The sequence below is a fragment of the Pezoporus occidentalis genome, unplaced genomic scaffold (genome assembly GCF_034315485.1).
Source record: "Pezoporus occidentalis ecotype Australia unplaced genomic scaffold, CSIRO_AGI_Poc_V1 ctg21, whole genome shotgun sequence".
NCBI lineage: Eukaryota > Metazoa > Chordata > Aves > Psittaciformes > Psittacidae > Pezoporus > Pezoporus occidentalis.
In genome coordinates this window covers 9600415-9628294 of record NW_026913964.1, presented here as the reverse complement: position 1 = coordinate 9628294, position 27880 = coordinate 9600415, and the positions used below count along the sequence as shown (strand labels likewise).

Genomic DNA, 27880 nt, shown 5'->3' with positions numbered 1-27880 from the left:
AAAATTACTGGCACTTGAGAATTTTATTATATTTTACACATGAACATTGAAAAATAATTTTTATGTGACTTACCTCCTGGAATGGATTTTTGTTTCTTGGAACTGAGCTATAAAAAGAAATACAAACAAACTGCACTTTATATTTTGTTAAGACATTACTATAAATATGCAAAATAAGTATCATGTAAACATATTTCTGAAGTACAATATAATATTAGGCATAGATGTAAAACAGGACAATAACTGACCTTCTACATTCATTCTCCAAGTATGTTATGAAAAATCATTCATTCTACAGGGCTGAACACATGGATAAACAGGAGTTCTACTGCATCAGTTTTAAGGTTGCTGCTTGAATCATAAGCTTTATGACAACACTTCAGACCTTAAAAACTCCAACTCTAGTGCTGCTAGCTAGGAGCAAATATAATGAATAAAAAATTTCAGCAGTGTTAGCACAGTTCCTGACACTTACAAATCCTGCCTACTGGAATCTTAACTAGGTGAGGCCAGTTAATTTGCTGTGCCTGCGTTATATACTTACTGTTGCAGGTATGTGTTCTGGTGTCACAACAACAGTAGGAATAAAAAGATTTAAGGAGGAAGAGGTAAGTTATAGTTTGGGTGGTATAGGCTCTTCCTCTCCATCTGAATGCAGTCTTAGACACACGCAAGTAGCAAGGCAAGGGGGAGAAACCTTTTTTCCTGCATCACCTTGCACCTTCAGGAGGAAGGGAAAAGGCAAAGAGAAAGCTCTGAAGGGTCAGTCTGCTCTCCTGACCGTTGCTCACACATTGCCACCACCTTCCTGTCCTGTACTTGCCTGCAGCTGCAGGTAGTCAAATATCATGCTATGTTCTAACACGGATTAAACACAGTGCATTTTTTCCCTTCAGCTTACATTTTTTCCCTTATTTCAAGAAGTTTACTTTGAGTGAGAAACAGTAATTGCCTCAAAGCAGACTTCAGTGTATCAGAAAAAGTTTTTTTTTTTTTTTTAAGAGGGAATCGTTATCTCTAATATGTTGTTTTGATCTGTCATGAATACTACAGACTCCCCATAAGCAGAACTGTTACCCCACTTCCCTCGTTGTTTAATACGGTATGATAAATTCACATGTGCTTTGTGCCATCCTTTCCTTTCTGGGAGCAAGGGCTGTTTATACTTGACATAGGCTTTACACACACAGGATATAAAGATACTGTTTTGCTAAGACTGAATTACAGTGGTACAGTTCCTACTCTATTTAAAAAATAATGGGTAGAAATACCAGTATTAAAACAGTAGGCTAGAAAAAATAGTATTTTAAACTAGTAACATTCCGTCAAGCCAGCTAACCTATGTTTTTTTATCATCCACATAAATATTTGAAGAGAGAATTAGACAAACCCCTATATACCTATGCAAGAGTTTTGCTGTCATGCTCAAATATGATTTAAGGAATGTAACTTGAGTTTCTCTACAACCCCCAAACTAGAAATTAGAAGGTTTTTCACTATGATGAATGGTACATTTATGAACTGCTGTAATTTTACATTGTTTAAAGCGACATAAGAACTACATGGAGTAGGTAAAAATGCATATTTACATGAGAAAACCAACTTCAGCTTTAATAAAATTTGCACAAAATTTCCTAAAAATACTGACACTTTTCTTCTGTGATGCACCTGAGATCTGCTTATCTTTAAAATTATATAGTCTGTAATAATACTTTCCAATAAGACACATTTGTTTCCCCTTACTAGTTATGCTTTCAGAAATAGACTTTTTGTGTTTCAAGACCAGAGGAAGCAGGGACTGATTTTAATGCAAATAACTACAACAAAATCTGGACATACTTTATCCATATTCATCCTGTAATAAGGCCCTGCTATTAAACAAGCTGATTATTTTTTCCAGCACTTCGATGAAAATTAATTTTAGAAGGTATGTTAAAGCAAAGTATCTTTTGTTTCTAGGGTACTAGAGATTACATAATCAGCCACAATTATTGGTCAAAGATATAAAGCAAAATGTATAAATCTACAAACTTCTAGTTTAATCTCTCTTCTCTTTTATTGGCAAAATAAATGATATCCAACCCTCTCTTCATAGGCACATGAATGGAAAACGTGCACATGCCTATCCAAGGGCAACTGAAGTCGATTTTTAATGATTTTTTTCAAAGTAATTAATAAATTATTATTATACTAAAATAATATATTCAAATAAAATTTGTATCTGTTTAAAAAGTAACAGTGCATCAAAATTTTTCTATCTGATGACTTTTTAATTTAACAGTGAAACCCACAAAATTTCAAAGAGTAGTACAACTATAAAGAATTCTAACACCTACTACTGCTAAATTTTAGCACACATTGCTGTGACTGAACCGATGTACATGTCAGGAGCATGGTCAGTCACTGGAACAATGTATTTTTTTTCTCCGCAGTGTTATAACAATTTATCTGGTTGCGCCAAGTTCCTGTTGTGAACTGCTTCAACACCAACTGTCTTGACTTAGAATTAATGATTAACATTAATTACGTGTAGTCAGCAAGGAAAATAAAACCGCATTTCTTAAATTACCCTTTTCACAGGGTACAAGGAAAGAAGCAAAACTCATAATAAACTCACCTGTCACTGCCTCGCAGCATCTTGGGGTCGAAATACCGGTAGTCATCTGTTTCCTATCAAAAAGTACATTTTTCTCTCAAAAGATTGAAATTTTGGCTTATGAATTTCTGCTTCTACCTATTACACTGAGCACCATTCAAGCCAATGTCATTTTCCATTTAGCAGTCACATCATTAAAAAATTAATTGTCATGTCCACTAATATTCACAGTGCAGCATAAACAACAGTGAGAGAGATATAAAGCGTGCTATTAAGCTTTTTGTTTCTGGTCCATCTAAAATTGACTGTTACATACTTTCCAAAAAATGCATTAGTTTCATAATAAATCCCAACATAAAGGCAGCATGCAGAAACTAAAATTTAGGTGTTACCAGCTTTAGAGGCACATCACATGGTTATAAATGCTAAAATTTTCCAGGTTACAGAGATCTGCTATTGATTTAATCTTCTAAAACAAAACACTTCTATGGCAATGAATGCTAAATACAAGGCAGACCAAAACCTGCTACTGTTACTCAAGTTACCCTTTTCATTTCATGATTTATGACTACTATTAAACTAAAATTAAGCTCCTGAAGAAAAACGAGTTCCACAAGAATTTGAAAAGTCTATCTAAACTACACAAAAAAAAATTCTTCTTTACACGAAACGCTGAGGCACTTCCAATATTTTTATTGGCAACAAGCAGGATTTTTGCCAGTTATTATGGATGAAAAACAAAACTTCTTAGTAACTGCTTTTGACAACTACTTGGCTTTCTTCTGTTTCTATACTACATTTTCATACAGGTACTCTGAAGTTCAGTTTGTGGATAAACTGCATACAGGACTGCAGTTGATTTCATCTGGGTGCTTACATGCACAATCTCTTGTGTTTTAATGATTCTATAGAGCAGAAATTATTCTCCTTGATTAGTAAACAGACTCTCTGGGGAACTTATTAGAGCTATATAAAGCATAACTATCTTTAATACTACAAAACAGTTTACATGTGGTATTTATACATATGGAAAATAAATCTATTTGCTATTAAGGACATGTACATAATCACATAAAATAAGTCTCTTATCCTCAAGTTTGGCTTTTAATAAAGTTTACATCTAATTACACACTGAATCTCTGTAAAATACTTTTGTATGCTGCAGCGGTAATGTTAACTGCATTTGTAAAGTCTGCCAGCATTCATGATTTTGGCATTCTTGTACATAAAGTCGGCATAGCAACTCTGAAGCAATGAGATGGCTGGGAGTGGACAAATATTGCTAGACTAAAATTGAGAGGTTTTTGAGGAACCTTCAACTCACTTAGATAAAGAGTTGCAGCTTCCCTGCTTGTCAAAATGAATTCAAATTAATGCCAGCACTAAAATCAGAGTTTTAAAAAAACCCACAGTATTATAAACATTTCCTCCTGAATATATTACTGCTCTGTTTTTCCATTGTGGGCTTGTGTAAGTAGACACACTAAAAATGGTAAAGTAATAGAAATGTGATAAGCTAGTTTTGGGCTTTTGTGTCATTGTTTAAATACACCATTCCTGCTGAAATAATTTCTGCGGATGCAGGGAAAAAAACCCTACTAGATTTTATTTGATTTAAGAAGTAGTTGGTGTGCCAATAAAAACAACTGTATAGCAGTTTCCTTACAACTGAATTTGTGATTTCCCCAAGCAATTCAAGAATAAAATTCATGCTGTTGAAAAGATAAACTTAATTTTTAAGATTTCAAATTAAAATGGTAAAAGACCCACGGAACTATCCTTTACTTTCAGCCTGCATCTGTTTTTCTGCAGAAGTTGACATGACTAGTTTCGATTAAGGAAATCCCCCTCTTCTAGACTTTTTCATTGTAATACATGAAAAGTAGTCAGTCATGTAGGAAGTACCCTAAGACTAAAAGATACCATAGTCATTGAAAAGGATGATATTAACCAAAATACAGTTCCATTCTTACATATCACAAATAAGATTTATCTACCTCTTAAAGTCAATAAAAATGCGTATACTGTACTGATGGAGGCTAAACCCCTTTTATAGCAAATTCCCAAAATATTAAATCTTTTATAATCAAAAACTGTCCTTTCTCAAGAGTCAAACTGTCTTGTGTAAGATACTTAGAAGAACCTCCATAATTCCGTACCAAGTGGTGGTCAATGCCCTATCCATGGTTTAAAATTTATGTATACTTGACAATACGATTGTTTCTGTGCTAGGAAGATTCAAGGTTTTAATCACTCTCTAGCGGTACCAAAACAAAGCAACCTTGTTATTAGATTTATGTACAGAACATTCCTTTATGAAAATATAGTCCCCAAAGCAATTGCTTAAAAGCCTGCTTCAAGCAATGGATGTTACCACTAACACCTCCCTTCCCCTGCCTCCAAGTATACAGATTGCTTTAAGATCATCCATGAATGTTTTTAACCATTTCAAGAAGTGTAACTACAGTTAAACAATTTAGACAAATTAAAACAAAATTACAGGATGGTATTATTGCTCATGAGAACTGTTCTATCTGTTCCTGCTTCTGAAAAACTCAGACAACACAGGTGTAGACTCATTTTGTGGTAGCAGTCCTTGTGAGAGAAAAGAAGCAGCAGGGACAGCTAACACACAAAGTGACTGACAGACAACCCTACAGAGCATATAATTCTGAATAGGTTTAATATTTCAACTGATGATATTTGTGAATGTTTATGGTTCAAGTTGCACATTTAATATAGTTTGTTGCATTTTATATTTAGAAAAACTATTTACATTCACCATAATAATTCTTTGACTTCTCAATAATCTATTCTAATTTTGCTTTGCAACTTTTATCTGTACATAGGTTTCACACACTGACCACTGTGGTCAGTAAGATCCAGTGAACTATAGAGGAGAATTTTCTGTGTTGTAAAAAAGAAAAAAAAAAGTAAAATGTTAAGCTTTTTTTCTCCTATCTTTGTATTTTGCTTGCAAAGCAATAGTTGTTTATTGTGGGCAACAGAAAAGGACCTCAAACATCAGAAGATGAACAAAGGCTAAAGCAGTGTATTATTTCTACACATTGACCTTTTCCAGATACAATTTCACTTCTGTTGATAGCACGGCAAATCTGAACATACTCCATAATGACTGTCTGGTTTGCTTCTGTTAGCAGAAACTTACTCAAAAAAGTTGCTGTCAGTTTTCCTGGAGGTTAGGAGAACCATTCTTTAGGGCTTGCCTGTTCTCTTATAAATTGAAAAGTACGACTCCCTGTTTTGGAACATGAATTTCAATCTCAGACATGGCAGTGCAACATGAAGCTGCTGTCTGACAGACTGGCTCAATCTCTACTTTTTCAAGTGAGAAGACCATTTTCTCCAAATTATCAAAGTGGTCATGGTTGGTTTGTACATGACAATAGCAGGAGAGCAAAAAAAAAAAAAAAAAGCAACAAACAACCCATATGACTTGTAAACTTTTCCAAAACAAGTGTTAAATTTGTAGCCTGAGGAAGCTAGTGTTGATTTTGCGTTATTTTTCAGCTACTTGTAAGTTATCTGTAATTTCAGCTTTCTGTATTAAGTGTTCTGAGTGACCTCTACTGGTTGATCATATAAAATTAGACTTGTACATCTTTTCCAAGTCTTGCAAATAAGGACAACATCTTGCTGCCACTGAAAACAGTGTCAATTTCTTGGTTCATTAAAAGAAAGCAAATTTTCTGATAAAAATCTAAGATTTATTATCTGTGAAGCACAGTTTAAGAAAAGACAGGATTACCTGCATGTTGATAATTTTCATATTTATCTCTTTACATATACTTAATAACTGAAGGTGAAAGTGGACTAAGAGGAATGGTTTAAATCTATTAGCTAGTGTGAGATATTACTTTTGTATCTATCTAATGCTGATGTCACTAAACCAGGAAGACTGAGATGTGAAAAACATATCAAAGCTTTCTAAATGACTTTTAACAGGTGACTTTTTCAGAACAATTTTGTGCACAGGACAGTTGTATATAAGAGTTCTAAAGGAACAAAATAAATAGAAAGAAAATCCAAACTGCTTTGACTATCCTGTATAAAAATATTTATTTTTAGCTATAAATTCTAGTAAATGTCTTGATCACATAGCTAACACTTAAGTGTTTCAAAAGTTTGTAACTTATGTAAGTCTGAGTAAATTTCACAGAAATAAGGGGAAAAGAGGACTTTTCTGACACAAAACTAACTCTGCCTGCAAAACATAAAGCCTGAAATGTTTTCCTCTAAATAGCAAAGCTTTAAAGATGTGCGAAATAGAACTGTCTTTGACATACCTCTCTGTAACTAGCTTCCTTCTGAAATTACACTCTTAAAAAAAAAAATCCTCTTGATGCAAAAAAAAATTTCATTGCACAGTTTAGCTTTTAGAAATATAGGAGCAACAGAAACTCAAGATAACACAAGTTTAACAGAAGCTCAGAACAGATGAAAACCTCAAAACCATTAGGTCCAATGAGACACAATAAATTGTCATTGTTTAAAAATCATTTTTATGCAAAAAATCCTATGAAATAGTTGTGAAAATGGTTCTATTTTTGAGATACAGCATGACTAGATTTAACTTCATTATCATGGGAAAAAAATATTACATGACAGCCTCAAGATTTCATTTGTTCCAACTCTTTCCATGTGAAGAGTTATACTCACAGGGTTTGATTTCATCTCCATAAGGTTATCCAATATACGTGTGACCGGTAAATTCTGTAAAACATAGTGTGAAATTAATGGAACACTGAAATACTTACCAAGAATTATTCACAGGCAAATTATTATTTCTATTTATATTAGTTTACACAGCATTTGAAATACTACTTAAACTGATTTCCTCTTATATTTTTGTAAAGGCTGAGCATTTTTATCATCACCTGAACTACCTTTCTGTACAGAAAGTGCAAACATCTGAGGAGCATCCAGCTAGGAGAGGAACAGAAAGTGCAGAAGAAGTGTGAAGACAGGAACAGAGTTTTATTTAAGTATTGCTAATATATGAATTCTTAAAATGTTTTTTGCAGTTTAAAAGAAGGATTGTAAAGCTGAAAATGACAATTAAGGGCATGATTCTAAAAAAGAACTGATGTCAGAGAAATGAGTAAAAGAAGCAATCCTGACAACAAATGTTTGGATGAACTGGAAAGGAATAAGCTGAACTGAGATTCAAGATGACTTTTCCTTATTTAAGATGGGAAATGTTAGCTTGGACAAAAGATCTGAAGTATTCAACAGTCAAACCACTTTAGTTAGAATAAACTGAGGGAGAGTTTACATAGCAACGGAATTGGAAATGTGTCTTGTTGACACAATGTATCAAAAAGAACATTCCAAAGGATGATCTACAAATAATACTGAAAAACACTTCATAAAAAAATCCAATGTAAATCCCCAAATGACTGAATGAGAAATAAGAAGTTAACTTTAATAGAAATACCACAGACCTACATCAGGCTTAAAAATATGAGGAAGAACAGCATTTTATTTGGCTACCCCAAAACACCTGGAGAAGGAATTAAAAGCCAGGAAAAAGATATCCTAAAAACATTGTCATTGTAGCTTCTTGCTCACTCAGAACCCAAAACGAAGCCATTTTGTCAAGTATAATACTAACTTCTTAAAACCACACATGCTAAAAGAAATAACAAAGTGTTTAATATAAGAATAGGAGATCTCATTTAGAGTAGAAATATCCATTGGTACAAGTAACGTTTTATGAACTAGCCTAGTTTGAGTATTCACAGATGCTCTTTTTATGATGCTGAAATGAGTCTTAATCACACATACTGGAATCTAATTTCTTATGAATGGAGGTATTTAAAGAAAATCTGAACATTATTCATTACCTGTCTAAAAACTGGAAGCTACAAAGTGACAGATCTACCCACCAGCAGAAGTTCATGTTTGGTTTTCTCTTTTACTACCCAACTAGTATCATTAATATGACAGAGGCACTAAAAGTTGTTTTTCTAAATGTTCACAATGCTCATGTAATAGGCTTTCTTTTTTTGTTTCAACTTACTTGTTGCTTCAGTACCAAGTTCTTCACTCCTTCCATTACAAACTGTGATCCTGTATTCATAACACGAGAAAGCAGACTGGAAAACAAAATAAAGGTTATGCGTAAGATCTTTTTTACATTTTCATTCTTAAGCTTTATGCTGACATCAAATTCCCTTTGAAGCTGATGGGACTGAAGGACCAACTAATTAATTTTGTCATGAAATATAGTCTTCAAACCGCATGGCAACCCAGCTTATGGGAATACACCTATAAACTAGCAGTTAGATCCTCACCTATCAATAGAAGTCTTGAGTTCTAGTCTTTAACCCATTGAGCAGTTTATTTTACAACTTCAGTAACGCGAGGATTTGAGTGCTCCTTTCAAGTGGGTATCCTAATCAATTAACAGAGATTCTCAGTGTTTCCAACCAACCAACCAGCATTTTTTCCAAGAGAGACAGCACTGGAAACTGGAATTCTCTCTAAACATACTGCCCCCCAGTTTCTTTATGACAGTGACAAGTGCACTCCTGAAAGTAAAGTTGGTAATGAAGAACCAAATCCTCTCAAGCATGGAAAGACCTAACTCCCATATCCTGTATGGGGTATATGCACCCTTAACAGAGTCATTATCTTTTCATCTCTTGAAATAAATAACTACACCTTTCAACAAACAGACACCCAGTCCAGGACAGCCTAATGAAAAAGCAGTGTGTTCTTACATCCCTGACATTCTTCAAGCCCTGGAGAGAAACAGTTTTGAATGCACAGGACTGTCCTTATCTTCTGCCACTGACTAAATAAGGCTCAAGATGACGGCTGTCATAGATCCATTTCCTGTTGCCAAATTCTTCTTCTATGAGAGTACATTTAATGTACAGGTGCAGATATCACTATATTAAGTTACTTTGTGGATTTAGTCACAGATACTTTTATTTTCCTGTAAGTCCTATGCACTGCTAAGGAGAGATGAGTAATTGTCTGTAACTTAAAACTGTTTACAAATAGGGAAATGTTTTATTCTGGGCCTTGTATAGCGGTACTCACACTTTAAGTACTACTAAAGTAAGCTAAAAGAACCTAAAGGCTTACAGAAAATGAATCAAAAGCATACCCCAAAGGTTTAGGTGTAGTGTTTCCATAGCTGGTTGGAGCTGAAGCCATCTTAGTGAAAGCCCTGTGAAAGCAAGGACAGAAATCAAATGCTTATCTCATACCACATACTGCTGTAGAATGCTCCACTCTGGTCATCCAAAAGTGAAAAACTTCTACTTCTTAAACTCTTTCAGGAAGTAACTATTTATTACATGTCTAGAAATGCAACAGTTAAGGAACTGAAAAGAATTTGATTTTCTACTTAAAAGACAAAACCTTTATTTTGATACCACATAAAACTAGAGTAACTGATAGGCAGCAGGGCCCTTTGGTATGAACCAAGAAAGTCTGGAGTCTGAACTAGCACAGCTTTTAACTTATTTCAGTAAGTTGTTTCTGTCTTGGATCCCTAAGTACACTACTCTCTGTCATTTTCAAGACAGTTCTGGCATTACTGGAGTTTAGTTTTAAAATAAGATTTGCATGTATTACCATAACAATGACAGCAAGAAATCATGCCAAAATTAACAGAATCATAGAATAGTTAGGGTTGGAAAGGATATTAAGATCATCTAATTCCAACCCCCCTGCCATGGGCAGGGACACCTTGCACTAAGCCATGTCACCCAAGTTAATATTTAAGGATAACTTAAGATGTATGAAGAGTAACAAATAATTCTTTGGTAACAATGATGAGTTCTGTGAAATATACCCAGTTATAGTCTCACATAGGAGAAAGAAGAAATTACTTACTTCCATTGTTTTATGTAGCTCAAAGGAGCAAGATTACAACCTGCATCCATCAATGCTTTTTTATACTGCTCCAAATCAATCTGAAAGTATGAAGCGGAGAATTACAAGAGGCTGAAACTACTCTAAGCTCTCTTTATGTGGAAAGGCAAGATACCCTTACCTAAATATTAAATAAGCAGCATAAAGTTATAGTATTAACCAAAGGTAAACAGTAACTACAAGTCTTACTCCCATCTCCTACCAAGTAAGAAAATAAAACTTGAAATTCAATTTGCTATAACCACTTTTCATTAAACTCTACAGTATTTGCAGGATTAAATCCTGTGCACTTTCAGATATGGGAAACTTTATAGCTACTACATAGTATCTCTACTGTATAATAAAAATCTTTCTTGAGATTAATCATAAGTTCAAAAGAAATATTAAGAAATTGTTTCCTGAATTACTCAGATACTGGCACAAGAAGCATTTCTCACTCATCTGCTAGTCAACTGACCCCATTATTCTTGAATATACAAGGGTAGAGTGAAATGAGTCATATTAACATTTTGTTTTATTTACTTCCATTGAGCAGTGGAGCAGAATAATAGAAAGCATGCCAAGGTGTGCCTTGCAGTACCTCTGAGCTAAACATTTAAAAAGATAATCTTCCTTCCTACTAATCATTCGTATCCTTTGAAACGGTGGCTAAAGCTTTGTGAGCAGATTCCCTGATAATACTGCAAGACTTATTTGAAGTTTTAGTATCTCCTGGGCATTTCATACTTTGCTTCAAGAAAAGAAATACCTACTTAGTGCTGAAATGATACAAAAAATCCTGTGTGGTAGAATTTGGTGCTGGAAGCTGTAAAGAACACACATACCTCTGAAGGTGCCTGAGCTGAGCTTATGTAATAGATCAAAAATAATCGCATTTTGTCTTCTGGAGTTCCTGCTGCAATGAAGAAAAAATGAATGTAAAAAAATTACAGTTGTAACTAAGCTGCTGTGTCAAATGCTCTTCAGCAATTACATATATGCACAGTCAGACTTTATGACAGTAACTGTTCTCTATAAACATGCCTTTGTTCAGTGTCTTAAAGTGGCAGAAAGACATTTAGCAATTTTATTGTAAAACGAGTTAGACCATCCCTGTTCCTGAAAGTTTACTTGAACTTCCCCATTTGCTTGTGGCAAATATTCTTCAAATAACATACTAAGTTATGTAGTGGGCATTATGTCTTATTTTATGCAGGGACTGCAAGCATTAGCAGGGAGCAGATCCATGAAAGAGAAGACTAAAGAAAAATCATAGAAGTAAAAGTCGCAGCACATTATTTTTTAACTCTACAACTTGTTTATGCAGCTCTGTGGTTGACTGTACTGAAACACTTGAGGGCTGCAAAAGCACTTATGTGAACTTTTGGTCAGGAAAAAATGTCTGACCATCCAGCCTGCCTTTAGGAGGGTTTTCACTGCCTCAATTTTCTTTTGCACACTACTCATTAGAGAAGAACACCGCTACAAATTCTTGGGAAGCATTATCAATAGCAGTCAAACTTCTTCTCTGCCAGATCAAAATGCTGATGTGACCATCCCTGTATTACTTAACTATAACCTACTAACAGCAGATTTTGAACACCATCCACTTTTTTCTAGACAAGAATCACTATTAATAAAGAATCCCTATTAGTGATTTTACATGAAGTACAACTTCTCAAAACATTTCAAATTTGTAATTCAATTCTTCATTAAAAAAGCTTGATACCTTTAAATATGTTTTATGAAAATTAATTTGCTTGTACTTGTGGGGAAGAAAAAAGTTTTTTTTTTATTTTTTTTCCCCCACTTTTTTTTTGTTTTGTCCCTGTCGTCCTCGTCCCACCCGCCCACCCCCCGAATGTGGATCATGTCAGCAGGGGTTCATCTAATCTAATCTGCACCTTTTGTTTCTATGTGAGCATATATTTAGTTTGGCAGAAGTCAACAGCAAGTGCTGTCAAAATGAACATTTTATGACTTGGTACATTTTTTTCCTTGGAAATAATTTTTATTAACATTTACCAAATATCAGGAAGCCAGAAGATCAAGAACTGAAGAAACTTTGGATTATCTAAACCAAAAACCAGGTTTCAAGGTAGACATCCACTTCGAGGTCACATGGGTAAAAAAGGCACTTAAACATTCTAACTATACAGTGTAACTGAGTCTGGCATCTGTAACTGACTTGGAAACTTGGTTTCCAGCTTGCCAGCTCATTGCTTGTTTCAGTACTTTGCTGATTACTAAATTTCAGTTTCAATTCGAATACCCTGGACCTATTTACCCGATCTACAAAACTAGCAGATTTGTGCTCACAGGAGTGTAAGTGATATTTTATCTTACTAGAAGATCACAAATTAAAAAACAAAACAAAATAAAAAAATCTGTGATTGTATTGTGTACACTTTACTAAAACTAAGGAAAACCACTTTGTTTGGCAAAAGTACTTTACTCTTGACATACTACTGATGCAAATTATAGCTGTGATAAGACACAGGTCAGTTGCCTGTAAAATGTTCACTGTTTCTTTTCTAGACTATGATCTGTGACAGCATAGAGAAGGGGGAGTGCTGAATGTTCCGAAGAAAACTCAACTTGGTAAATGTAGAGGAGAACAATCTTATTTTCCACTCAAAAACCAGCAGGCAGCCTTTAAGGCTACTAGAGCAAAGTAAAACCACTGCCTCCCATTTTAACACTACTCCAGGATATAATAATATCCACTGAACCGAGAAGCAGCTAATAGCCCTTAAGCAGTAGATTAGTATGACATAGTAAGAAATGGGACACTGAAGCTCTTAAGTGGTCAAGTCTAAGTGCTTTTGAGAAGACCTCTACAGATATCATTGTCCACAAGACAAGTATTCCCACAGATAATGCAAACAAGTAGTTTGCCACTGAAAGCATTGGAAGACTTGGCCCGTTACTCCTTCAAAATGTTTTCAGCTGGTATTTCTCAGTGATTCACACAACAGGAAGCTGGCCAGTTTTACAAGACTGCATGTCCAGAAATAACCTCTGCAATTTAACCTAAATCCTTGTTATATAAGCTTACCTTACACATAGACAATGCTTATGAAATGCTAATGTGAAACTGCGAACACTTGAATATTTAGCTTATGAAGGAAAACTTTAGCTTGGAAATCTAATCTTTCTCTTATGTAAAACCCAGGAACTTTGCTAATAAGAATGTCAATGTGATACATGAGGCTTGGAAAACAATTTGGCTTTACATTCTGATCTAAAAACACACAGAAAATGCGGATTCAGGTAAAAAGTAATTGATCCAGTAGGAAATGCTAGCAAGCATAATAATTTCTGTTTTCATATCTAAGTTCATGCAATTATAAAAGCTGAAATGGAAAACAGTAAATGAATGGTTGATTCTGAACATGCAAAAGGACTAGTTTGTACTGATGCTTAATAAAGTACATTAGTTTCATATTAATAATGAATGTCTGCACTCAATTACAGACTGATGTCTGACATTAAATTTCCTGACAGTCTGTAAGTAGTTCTAGACTTGATCCAGTATAAGATCTGTAAAAGTTTAGCTTAGGCTTCTGCTAACCAGGTACTACTACTTCTGCTGCCTTCTACTGTAGCGCAGACACTAGTAAAACTTTAAGTCCTATTTTTTCTATAAATATGAATCATTGTACAAACTCCAAGCAGACATTATGTCCAGTATGTAGCTACAAGACTACAAACACAAGCATGCAGTAAAAAAAAAGTCTTCTTAAAAGAGCATACTGGAAAAAGAGCAGGAACCCTGGGACTCTCAATGCTTGATGTTTGCAAGTACATTTGCCAGTATGCAGACAGGCCAGTGGTCATAACTTAAGTTTTACAGTCTTGCTCTGCAGGTTATTTTGTTCCAGCCAACTCATATCGGATCATACCGAAATCCATTAGAGGGCTGTGAAAGGCTGAGACGATAGTTGATGCTATGATACTATGAAAAGCTGAAAACCCATTCTGGTCTCAGCCTTTTACAGAGAGACCCCTAGTGACTCCTGCTAACAGAGAACCTGGGCATCACCCAGTGTGCAAAACCTTGTTATGTATAAGCTCTATATGGAAGAGAAGCCCGGATGCATTGCTCTTAAACAGTGAAAACAGGCAAGACACAGCTGGGTCAATACATGCAAAACTTGTGTCTCTCAGTAAACTGGCCAATGTATGTCTTGCTTCCCTTCTCTGCACCTTCTCCTATCCATTGTTTTGCTCACACAAACAAGCGCTACCTACATTACAACCCCTTGATCCAACCAATTGTATGAAATACCCTTTTTTCATTCTGTTTATGAGGTATGTATGCATTATAAAACGTGCAGCAGGATTTTAAAGAATCAGTATTGTTTGGACCACACAATTCCATGCTATACTAATAAATACTAGAGAAGCACAAACGTAAAAAAATATTTTGGCCTTCAGAAATAAAGAGTTAAGAAGCGATTTTAGTGGAGCTGCACAAGCGGCCAATATTTTGGTTACTACTCAATCGTAATACTAAACTCTCTAGACTGCTACTATTATCAGTAAAAGCTGTTTTCTTTACAAGTCTTGCACAGGTTGCACATAAGCTCTTTACCAATCCTGAAGTCCCAGCAGGGACAGAGATTATGGTCTATCTTAACAAATTTTATATCAAGTTCAGGTTTAAAGTACTCACCATCTGGGTCAGAAATCATGTCCAGAAGAGATTTATCCAGAGTGGATTTGCTCATTATCTTTTCCTCATATTCAAAGTACACGTCCAGCTTTCGACTCTGTTTAAGAGTAAGTGTTAGGGTTAACAGAGTAATGCTGTGAAAGAATATTTATTTCCTCTTTAAAAAGTTTTAGTTATGAAGCTGTTTTTAAAAATCACTTTTTAAATAAATTATCAGTAAAAGTGCATTATAATATGCTTTTATTAACTCTCAGAAAATTGATGCTTATGTAATTTTCACATTAAAAGTGAAAACAGAAGTTAAGCAAGGTAATTCTGACATGTAAAATTTAAACTGGAAGAGGAGCTTTGTTTTCAACTATGATTTTGCCATGGCTGAAAACTACATGGCATCATACATAGTGTTATGCTGTAAAAGGAAAAAATAATGGCCAAGTGAATATATTATGTCACATATTGTGCTGAACATTAAGTCTCTCAGTCAACAAAGCAATTACTCAATGCAGATAGTAGGAAATTCCTAATTACATTAAGGCATCATCCCAGAGAACAGTTGGCAGCTTGGGCTGGTACCAAAGTAACTACTTCAGATCAAATTAGATTATTTTGATAATACTGGAAAAGCAGTTTCTCATTATACAATGACATATATAGATCAAGTTGAGAAAACCCTATTTTAGGGAGGATGGCACAGGCAATGCACAAAATTAATGAGGCAAAAGCTTTACAGAAGACATCACATGGCCATGCAACTAATGACTGCATTGCAATATATCTGCACAAACAGCCCAGCTTGGCACTTCTCAACCACTGTATCATGCAGTTACAATCTAAAGATCGAAAAATGCATTCCAAAACTGAATCCATTACATCACACATCATTATGAGCATCTGAACATCAAAATGTAGCATCACAAGAAATGTTACAACTACTCATCTTTCAAAACCTTCATATCCAGTAATTAACTAAATCCTGGTGTTTGGGCACATTCAGCTATGTATTGGCTCAAAGAGACCAGCAGAGTGGATCTCCATCTCATTGCCTTGTTAGTATTTCAGATCCACAGAATGCTCTTTGGGAGATTAAAATGATATTGCCAGAGTGAGGCAAGAGTTACTGGTGCTTTTCTTGGGTCAAGAGATTCAAGGCACCTAACCCACTGCAGTGGTTGGTGTAATGTCAGCACCAGCAAAACTTTAGAAGTCTGTTTTTCACATGGTTTTGAATTCTACTAAAACTATTCCTGAGATCACAAATAAAGAAATGTAATTTTAAAAACCAGTATTTTCACCACCCCCCAAAAAAGGGAAAAAACAAAAAAGACAGAAAGGTACTTCTCTAGTCTAAGAATTTTAGGGTATTTCACCTTCTGCGTACTGTAAGTTCATAAAAAAAAGAGCTGGAGATGAGAATACAAAACAGGAGGTAAGTCACAAAAATATTTTAATATTGAAAGCCTTTGGCAATCAGCTTATGGTGTGGATAGCTATGTAACACTCCTCTATTTCTCATTCACCACCTACTGAACTAATTAAGAAAAGCAGCTGCAGAAGAGCAACTTAATTTAAGGTTTTTGTGGAAGCTTGTCATTACAACTTATAAAATTAATTACCATGAAGAGTGCTCAAAAAATGACCACTCACTAAAAACAGAGCCAGAGCTTCTTTCAAGCTGTATTTACCTTGAGCTCATGTTAGAGGAGCAGTCACAGTCAAATTTTGGTAGTTATGCTACTGTAAAACCTTGGATTACTCCTGTATTTAGCCAAAGTTAAGGTGATTATCAGAGGCTATGTTACACTAATTTAACGTTTTACTAGATCTGAAGCACCAGCCTTTTTCCAAGTCCGTACGTCAGATGCAGCTTGGCATCCGGCACATCAGACGTGTTCTGTGACTTCAATTCTACAGAATCTTGGAGACTTGGAGATGTGAATTAGTTTTCTTAACTCTCTCTAGAGCGATAAAAAAATTGCAAGAAAACTACTACAGGTTTTCTAGCCTGTCCATTACATTCACTTGCTTTTTGTATTTTAACTACATTTGTATCTCCATACATGGAGATAAATTCCATGTTTTTAAGTTTGAAGTATTTTTCCCAGACAAAAGGCATCCAACAACCAAAGGACTGTCTTGAATTGTGGAAACTCAATCCTATTAAAATAAATATATTATTGTTGAATTTGGCAATGCCCATATTATCTTAGCTGGTGATCTGTGTAAGACAAATTTATTCAGAAGGCATGTAAAAACACAGAACATAAAATATTCATTAATTCACTATATTTACTTACAGACCAACTTTGAAATAAAACTATGTAATTCAAACATGAAATACTTTTTAATTGTAAGAACAGATTTACAATTGTTAACTTACTTGGAGCAGAAGCTAGGTAAAATTCTTCTCAACCATGTGCACTTTTATGACTGTTTGACCATGACTGCTGAACAAAACAGACTAACTGCAGCACAGAAAATTCACTGGTTGCATGTATTTGCTATACTTTGAGCCTAACGGAAACATTAACGGTACATGTACACTTACTCTCTTAAAAAATATTGGACAATTACTTTTAAAATGTGAACTCAGTAATCTTGGGAGGGGACCAAAGTGAAAATCCTAAAACTTCAGGTCCTTTATTTCTATCCACAAGAGGCACATCAGAGGTAAGCAGCAACATAAAAATCTCAAGACTCTCTTTTCAATGCGACAAAAGCATGAACAAAAGAGATGGATCAATATGGTGAGTCCATTCAGCTGTTTCTTCATGAGATAACCAACAAAGGTTACTAGCAAAAATACTAAGTAATTTTTCTTATACTAGCTTCCTAGGATTTACATGGCCATCTAATCAAATTTCATACAGATTACTGAATAGCCTTAAACACTACTAGTTACCTTTTGACAGATTTCCCAGATATGCCACATCAATGAGACAGTTACTTCCTGAAGAGCCAACTTGTCTAAGAAGTGCTGATAAGAAGCAGATGGTCCATTTAATTTAAGTAAGTGCAATGGCTCAAAGACATGCCAAGAGGAAAAGCTCAGGAATAGGAGCTAAACAATAGTGTAGATTCAATTATAAAAAAGACAACAATGAAGAGTTTCTCATGGATGCCAAACTGGCAAGCAAGGTGAAGAAAAATAGTAATAAAACCAAGATGCATTCACATTTACAGATATTCCCTTTCTGCATCCTGCTCTTAATTTTCTACCATGACACCTTGCTCCACACCAACTTCATTCAGGAGATCTTTCTGCCAATTTAGAGACAGGACCTGTACTGCAGCTAAAGTGCTACACTTCAGCTTGCTTTGTCTTTTTTTAGTTTGGGTTTTGTCTGTTTGTTTTTGTTTTTTTTTTTTAATATATTTGACAAAGCTTTCCACTAAGCATCTTTAGAAACAGGCTATTCATATGCCAAAATTTATTTTAGGGAAAATTACTGAAGTGCATGGGAATCTCTACCTGTCACTGTAGTCCAAACTGAATACAAAATTCCTTCTTTTTTAAGCAGAGAATGGGAAGCAGGACCCATTGAAATCTCTTGGAGGGTCATTTTTGTAAGGACTTCCAGGAGGCTCTCCTATCCTCTTTACAGTACCAAATTCTTCCTTTTGGAGAGAGAGAGAGAGAACATGCAGAAGAAAAGAAATTTTCTAAGAAATTACTGGAATTTCTCAAAAAAATACTGACAGAAAACAACCAGAACTAACAGCCCCCAGAATGAGTGAGGCTGGTCAGGTAATTACAGTGTGCTTCTAGCAAGAGGAAGAGAAACCCTGGGAGAAGACTGAAAGTGGCAGCTGAACTGCACAGAGTAATGCCAGAAGGGTCCTGTAACAGAACTCAGAAAAAAACTGTTGCTTACTGTAAAGTTACTCAATTATCAGTTCTGAACTACAGAAAACCAGCCTGGACCACTGTGACATACATATTTCACAAACACATACTGTTTCTGTTTACATGGTAAGACAAAAATGTAATCTCAAATTTAAAACAGAGTAGTTACAATGGTAGAATTCATTTACAAATTATGAACTTGATAATTTGAAAGTCTACTGGCAATGACAGTAATGGAGTCAAAGTATCAGGCCTTGAGATCAAGGAAATGCAGATATACATGATAAGAAAATTATGTAATAATAAAAAAACCCAAACAAATGTAAGTTATAGGCCACAATTTAACATATTTCAGTAACCCTTGTATTCATACTAGAATGACATGCAAAGCATTACTGAAACTCCAGAGCAGCTAGAAAGATGCCCGTATTGCTAGTGCTCAATCTGTTATCTGTTGGATACAGTCCTTCAGTCACCAGCTTCTCCAGAGAAAAAACAATCAATGCAAAACAAGGATGCATTTGTTCTAAGCACTGACAATAAATACTTGATGGTTCACTTTGTGAAAAAAGTGATGCATTCTTTCCACTATTTCACTAAACAGCAAGATATGCCAGAAAACTGCCAGGACTCTTAAGTATGTGATTAAGTTCTGTTTTCCTCTTGCTGTGCCTTAGAAAATGATCCAACAGAATGTGGAAAGCAGCTGTAAACTGAACACAAAAATAAGAAAAAAATCAATTCCCCTAATATACCTAAAGCAGGTCTCGTAGTATTCTTTGCACTGATTCATATATATGTAGGGAAGAAAAATGCTCAAATACTTGATGTAGTAAAAAACCACAATGGACAATGTGAACAGCCTATTTTAAAGTATGAACGTGCTTCCAGATTATTTTAAAAGTGAAAATATAGTAACTTGAAAAAGAGCATTGTGCCTCGCTAGCTCCTCATAAGCTGGCACTTGCCAAAAGAATTCTCTCTTATCCTAACCTGATTTAATTATTGAACTGTATATAAATCCTATCAACCACAGCCTCAAGGTGACATCAGAATTTCTGTAAAAAGTACCAGCTAAGATACTGAACGTTTTGAGAGTACTTTTGAGGAATCCATGAGGGAGCATATCTTCCTGCATGTTAAAATTCCACAGCTTGACATAGAAAGATACTTTTTGTAACACTAGAGAGTGAAAAGAGGGGAGAAACCAGACAAGATATAGCAGCTGGAATAAAATTTACTTATCATCACTATACTGAATAAACTGCATGCCTATTTGTCTTACAATGTTCTTTGACAGTTATACAATAAGAAAGTAAAGAGCCTGAGCATTTTGCAATACCAGAATTAAAAATCATGTGTGCAGAAATGGATCACCACTCTGGGAACTCTCCAGAGGCTCCCTGTCAGAGAAGAAAGCCTGAGGGCTAGTACAGAGCTACAGCAGAGGCAAGCAGTGCAATTCCTTCAATCTCCAGGTAACAGAAAAGTGTGTCACTGTCACCTAATAGGGAATGACCAAGTGCATATGGCTCCAGTCCATTACTAAGAAGACACTGGCGATTAAAACTGGTATTACTGCCATTCCACATCTTACTCTGACATGTGGCTTCTATCCTAAAAGTAATATATAAAATACTACAGGTGTAGGCCTATCATTAGTGTCTCAGTATCTTCCTTAGAAAAGTGAATTTACAGACAAGGCATCAAATAAAATATCAACATTGTCAACTTCTGTTTTTTTTTTTTTAATGGTACTAATGTACTGCTTTTAAATTGCCAGATATGAAAACACACTTAATATTGCAAAAGCACATTAAATATGCCCTACAGTATTGAGCCAAACATAGACACACTTACATCTCCTTCCCAATTTTATAAATATGTAAAACTAATTTACTAAAATTAAGAATGAATCCTTTGTTCACTTACAGTAGTTAGCTTAAAAAAAATCAGTAGCAGTAATAACTGAGGACAGATCTTAGGCACTTTACAAATGGTAAAGTTAGCTTTGAAACACATCACCTTCCATGAGTCATAAAAAGCCTGGGGTAAAATTTTCTATCTTGATTTTCAATGAGTCCTGGCACTTTTATTGTTTTCAGAAACAGAATTCCAGTGTTTCTGAAAGTCTCATCTGTAATTTTTGTTCTCATACTGTTTGAAAACAGATCCATCTTCCGAGTTATCCTAGTAGTAACCATGGTCTTTACTTGATAGTGAAACCATCTGCAAGTTCTCTGATACAAGAGCAGCAGACTTAAATAGAGGACAAGCACCCTTCTGAAGTGCTTAAATTATGCACAAGACATCTAACAGCCCCTGCTGCAAAGACCAGTTTAGTAACTTGCATCATTATTGCCACACCTCTGGGTATCATTTTCACTGGTGAACAGGAAACAGCACCCTTCTGATAAACACATACAGAACAGAAAATTGCTTAGACTGAAGTTGTAACTTGCCATGACGCCTCTCTAAAGTAAAGAAAACACGTCCATCAAACTTATTTTAGGAGGACTTTAACCCATAATAAAGTTGTGGCCATCATAAAAAATGAGAGTATACTAATAAATTCTGGTAATAAAAAAATTCGTATGTTTACTTCACTTTCCATATCGAGGCATTCAAAATTCATTCCCCCTCAGCCTTTAACACTAAGTAATGTTATACAGTGATTTCTGCAAAAAGTACCACAATTGAGAAGGCTCACCTCCTTATCTTAGTTTACCTGCTCGAATATATTTCTCCAGGTAAGGAGCACTACTGACAGAAAACTGAAGTTGGAGAGCAATCATACCTTTATATGCTCCAAAACGGCTGTTGCAACATTTGTATGAAGATCAATGAGCCTCTTCTTTTCCAGAAGTTCTGGAAGAGAGCTAAAGAGATTAAATACAAACTAACCTGCTGAGTTGCACAGTTAGCTGAATTGTGTATCGTATAGCTGGTACAAAAAACTTTATAGCAGCATAGAACAGCTTGGGTATTGGAAGGGACCTTTAAAGATAATTAAAATCTAAAATTACAGAATACAACAGGCTTGGAACTAAAAAAAATACGAAGTATAGATATAATAATTCTCATAACAGAAGGACATTATCCACATGTAATGTAATAAAGCAGGTTTTTACCTTGACTAGCAATTTAATACACCTTGACTAATAATTTAATACTCTTATTGAAAGCTTGTGATCAACAACAGATATACACCCTGCTTACCTAAACAAATAATTTACTAGAATTATGGTTTATATAAGCAACATTTAGTTCACATCTAAAACATCTGCCAAATAGCAGTAATACACTTTTCTGAAGGGAGGCAAGATTTTCCTTAATAATGCCAGATTACAGAAAACATGCAGAGAGAGGATAACTGAACTGGGAAACATCCTGATGAAGTTTTAGTCATACAAAGAAAGCTTTTTATGCTTGCCACTTTCATACCCTGCTGCCTTAACCTGAAAACCAGCATCCTGAGAAGTATGAAACTTTATAGGGGGAGCTTACAAACACCTGCTCACTTTTTTGAAACTCATCCATCACACATCCTCTCGAATTCCAATCAAATTCTAATTACGGCATAGCATACAAAGCAACTTTTGAAACTCACAAAGATAAAACTAACGCAGACATATGATGGATTTCACAGGACACTGGGCATATCACCCCATCTATCCTCAGAATAAGAATCATTCTGCCTTCCTTCTGATTACGGTCTTTATGAAGCAAATTGAACATCTCCCTTTTCCAAGGCATCAGTGGAATGAAAAACAGATTTACAATGAGGAACAAGTCTAAATCTCAGACTTTCAGTGTCATCCATGGTGGCTAGGTCTCCAAAGGAAGGGAGTAAACTTCCCATGCAGAGTTCTTAATGACTATAATCTTGCCAACAGATGTTACAGTAACTACATTAGTCTAAATGTAACTGATTACACACTGTGCACAGCAAGCAGATGCTTCAGGAAGTGGGTTTCACTAACTATTTAAGGAAGGAATGCAGAGGTAGGCAGTTGGGTTTTTCTCGTGGAAAAGTGTTAGCACATCTATAATGCATTCAGAATATTCAGCTTTGCTGAAGAAAAACTCCAAATCCATGTGTAGAGGGCTCACGCACACATGCTGTGGAAGTTACATGTGCAAGTACTTGTCAAGGACACTGCATTGATCTTTACTGGGATTATAAAGCACTTAAAACTCTGTTACTGAGATGAATAGCCTACTTTTAAAGTTATTTATTTTGAAGGATACCAAAAGTGAAAGGACAGAAAGAATTGGAAATGGTTCCAAATTAATTAGACAATAAGCATTATTGATTACTTACCTGACAGCTGAAGTTAGCTTAGCTGTATTATCAGAAAGCATACTTATTGCTCCTTCATCCTCCCCTTCTATACCCTGGATTTGGGGAAGGGTTTGGAAAGAGGAGTAAAAATAGTCACAATAAATACAAAGATGTCGCATGCAGATACAGTCTGTACATTTAGAACCTATTTTCCTATAATGGCATTAATGTCTGGATTGTGTTTTTTATAGTTAATATGGAAGTTATACAAATGTAAATCAAATGCATGAAATTGAACTTTCTCATGAAATCTGGTACTTCTAGTCCTACTTTTAAGAATATATTAAGCCTAAAATTTGGCATATGGTGATAATTTTTGGGAAAAGGGGATGACAGGGTAGGCTAAGCACTTCTGCAAGTCCTACTGTGATTTACATAAAGCACATATAGCTAATAAAACTTACCATGATACTTTTAAGCCTCTTGACTTCATCTTCCTGGGCTCTGTAAGATTCCAGTTCTTGCTGAACTGACTCAGCTACCTCTGGAAAAGGACTAATGCAATACTCTGCATTAGGCTCAGTTAAATCAACAAACTGAAAACACCAGAACCAGATAGGCTGCACGATCAAGATGATAATGGAAATGTCTTCAGAAATATCAATATGCGAATCATGCAGCAGTGTCAAATCAGTGAAAATAACATCTTACTGTAGGTTTACTTAAACTTTCTAAGATATATTCACTGCTTTCAATACTTCTATGGAATTTTGATAAGAATGATTTTGCTCTCTGTAACAGAAAGCTAATATACAATTAACATGGATGATGATCATTCATTATGTGGTGGGTTGACCCTGACTGGCCATCAGATGGCCACCAAGCCACTCTATCACTCCCCTCAGCAGTATGGGTAGGGAGAAAATAAGATGGAAAAATTCCCCAAAACTCATGGGTGAAAACAAAGGCAGTTTAATAGAGAAAAAGCGACGGTTGCATGAGAAAGCAAAGCAAAACAAAAGACTTTCTTCTCTACTTCCCATTTGTAGGTGATGCCTGGCCGCTTCCCAGGAAGCAGCTTCTCTGGAAAAAAAAAGTCACAAAAAAAAAAAAAGAATGTCCTCTCTTTCTCCTCTCTTCTTTTAGCTTTTATTGTTGAGCAGATGCCATATAGTATGGAATATCCTTTGGTCAGCCTGGGTCAGCTGTCCTGGCTATGTCCTTTCCCAAGATCTTGCCCCACTTGGTGAGGGGAGAATGTTGGAGAGACAGCCTTGATGACGTGCCAGCACTGCTCAGTGGTAGCCAAAACACTGGTGTGTTATCAACACCTTTCTAGGTACCTATACAAAGCACAGCACTATGAGGCTGCTAAGGGCAAAACTAACTCCATCTAGCCATACCCAATACACCTTAAAAAAAACAAACTCAAAACATTTCCAAAGAAGTTAAAAGTAGAACTACCATAATATGAAGAATACTTAGAATTTATATTAACTATATTAATATAAATTTTGCACCTATACAGCTTACCTGCCCTTATGTTTTTGCCAGAATTTATCTGACACAGTTAAATCATAGGACTTCTTATTTTTTTTCTTAGGTCTAGCACCTGCTGGAGAACTTTCTGTTCCTGTTGCTTCTTCCAAGTTAACTCTGTTCAAATGGAAATCCTAAAAAAAAAAAAATATTAAAATAAAGGAATTTTATGTAACTATTTGATCGTTTTTAATTATTTAATCAGTCTTTTATAGTCAACCAATTATCTTCTAGAATACTTTCTAAAAAATATCAACGCAGCTATTAGAATTTCATATGATGGTAGCACACAGTTTACTAACTAGATAGTAAAAACAGCAATGTAAGAACTCCAAAATTACTCACACTCACTGAAAAAACACCAGAAAAGCAACAAATATTAAGCAAAGACATCTGATTGTCTCACATGTAACCAGACTGTGACACTATACTCTGAACACTGCTCTCCGTACAGGAGAACATTTATTTAGCAATAACTGAGCTCTAACAACTGACCAAAATTTTAAACTATAAAAGTTCCTGGTTGCAGACATAGAACGTCTTGAGGGCTGAAACTGAGTTACACAACTACAGCAAATGTATCAAAACTGCAAAGAAGCTCATGACACCAGCAACAGGAACATCCACTACCAGGACTATTTAGTTACACCTTCAAAATTCTTTTCCAATTATTTTAAACACTAGTGAAATAGTGAATGCACGATAAGGAAACAGTTTGCAACAAAGTTGCCATTTCACTATATAGCTTTTCTTCCAGGATGCATGAACTTAGAAACTGTATCTTTTTTTGGTAGATGACACAGTTACACTCACGCAATATGTTACCACATCACTCCCTGCATGTCTTCTGGTTCTTTACCCCATTACGTTTGCAAGGACAGTTCTGTGTTTTCCTGCAGCATACACGTTCCCCTCTGCTGACTTCATTTTAACCCTTTTCAAGAACAGTAAAAGTCTGACGGTGATCTATGCTTGTCAAATTATTATAAAGAGAGTGAAAACAACCACACAGAACCTGCCATGACTCTTAGAATAGATGTATTTTTTTTCAGAAATAAAACTCCACCATTACATTGTCATTACAGTGAACAGAACTAGATCACTCTAAATGATCTAGATCACTCTAAACTGTCAACAGTTTAAAGTGGTTTTAATTATCCCTTGGCAGAGTTCACACTTCAAATGAAATACTATAAATGAACCACACCAGAGTAGGAACCAAACTAAGTAGCTACTCAAAGTATATGCAGTGAATAAGAACAAACCTCATCTTATAAGACGTTTAATGTTTCAGCAAAAAAAGTATTTTTTCAAGTATGTATGTTTAACAAAATCTTAAAAAAAAACCCACAAAACTAATTTCATTGCCAATTAAGCTGTGAGATGTTAAATTAGTTCACCAGTGGTTAAATTAACTCACCAGTGACCTGAGTTTCCAAGTTAGTTTTGGCACATATAATTTTTACCAAAATAATTCTCATTAAGTGTTCCTCCTTTCACCACCCCATTTTGTCTTTATAAGGCTTTCTATCCATGCTTCCCATTTTTCCATATCCACTTGTGAAATGTTGTTTATTCAGAAAGGGGAATTTATTCATACAAGCCTGTTTATATGTAGAAACACAATTATAATCTAAATGGATGCAGCATACAACTTTGTGCCTGGCTTAGCATTTAGTTCATCATCCCACAGAATTCCTGGACTGTTGTAACTGAGAGCTTAAATAAAAAATGATTTATTTGAAAATGCATTTTACATAATCATCACCTCAGTTAACACTTTCACACTTACAATTTATGGCCTTTTCAAAGGCTGCTTGCAGTTATTTAATAAAATACTATGCTCAGTACACAAAGAACCTGGCATGCTGACCTTTAAAGTAAGTAACTTGACTGGTCTGGAAATGAAACTTCTGCCCTTGACATGGAATCACAGGCCACTTGGTTACAATTTCACAATACAATCCTGTCAACTCAATAAAAATTAGATGCAACATGCAACACTTACCAAGTTGTTCCAGAGAAACTACTGAAATCTGATGCAGCAGAGACAACTATCCCATGATTCTCAAATCATTTATCTAGTGTTATTCTAATACCCCTCCATATTTGCAGCAGTAGTTGTCCTAAGCTTCCACTACATCTTTGATCCCTCTGCATCCTGAAGCAGCAAAATCATACCCCAGGGCATACCTGAGGCCACCCAACACTACCTTCTTTACCTGGCAGCTGAGTAGGAGGCAATTATGGGGAGCTCTGCATGGATTTACTATCTAGTAAGTGAGCATTTGCAGATTAAATGGTTGGCATGTGACAAACTGAGATAAGTGTAGACCTTGTGCAATAGTGTTTACACGGGTAAAAATTCTAATTCAGGTTTCCATCCCCTATTCACCCCCTTCTTTCACTGACTTTCAAAAGCAATGTGTAGAAATTCAGTACTTCTGTTTGCAAGTCTCTAGGCAGTTCAATAGTCATTGGAGAAAATAATTGTGACTATACAATTCACAACCAACTCTGTATACAAACACATATGTATATATGCATATTTTACATATTCTTCTAACAGTTTCAATAATAAAACCAAAATATGTCTCAAAGATATTTAAATGATTTGCATGACTAATTCTGGAGCATAAAAAAGACTCCAGATTGTAATTATTCTTACTTGTGTATCTGTCATTATTTACTTCGTAAGTATATATGAAATGCATGAATATTAGGTAAACAGCATCTGCTTTCATTCAAGAACATTTCTTCTACTGCTACTACTGGTTTTACAAAATAAACTTGAGGAAATAAAACTGATCTAAGGCTACCTGAATTTCCAAAAAATTATTAAAAATACACTTGGTATCTCTACACTGGACACTTACACCACCTTGTGGGGAAAACCAGAAACAGGTATTTTTAGAAATTCAAACATATTAAATCAGTTATAAAATCTCACTAAAAGCATTTATTTTTCAAAACTGAATTGCAGTTAATGGAGTCTGGAGTTTACATAACAGAAAAGATCATGAACTACTGAAGAAAAACATGGGATTG

The 27880-nt window shown here is 35.2% G+C and overlaps 1 protein-coding gene across 1 annotated transcript in view; it reads right to left on the bottom strand.

The window, feature by feature from the left end:
- SCFD1 (sec1 family domain containing 1) overlaps nucleotides 1–27880 on the bottom strand; it is a 49334-nt gene that overhangs the window by 6276 nt on the left and 15178 nt on the right. The window contains exons 11-22 of the mRNA XM_062619391.1: nucleotides 24827–24966; nucleotides 23758–23848; nucleotides 23333–23406; nucleotides 21806–21887; nucleotides 15165–15261; nucleotides 11332–11402; nucleotides 10469–10548; nucleotides 9735–9797; nucleotides 8640–8715; nucleotides 7277–7330; nucleotides 2618–2670; nucleotides 74–107 (exon numbers count right to left, since the gene is read on the bottom strand). Of these exons, the coding sequence (XP_062475375.1) occupies nucleotides 74–107; nucleotides 2618–2670; nucleotides 7277–7330; nucleotides 8640–8715; nucleotides 9735–9797; nucleotides 10469–10548; nucleotides 11332–11402; nucleotides 15165–15261; nucleotides 21806–21887; nucleotides 23333–23406; nucleotides 23758–23848; nucleotides 24827–24966 (915 nt within the window). The remainder of the gene's footprint in view (nucleotides 1–73; nucleotides 108–2617; nucleotides 2671–7276; nucleotides 7331–8639; nucleotides 8716–9734; nucleotides 9798–10468; nucleotides 10549–11331; nucleotides 11403–15164; nucleotides 15262–21805; nucleotides 21888–23332; nucleotides 23407–23757; nucleotides 23849–24826; nucleotides 24967–27880) is intronic.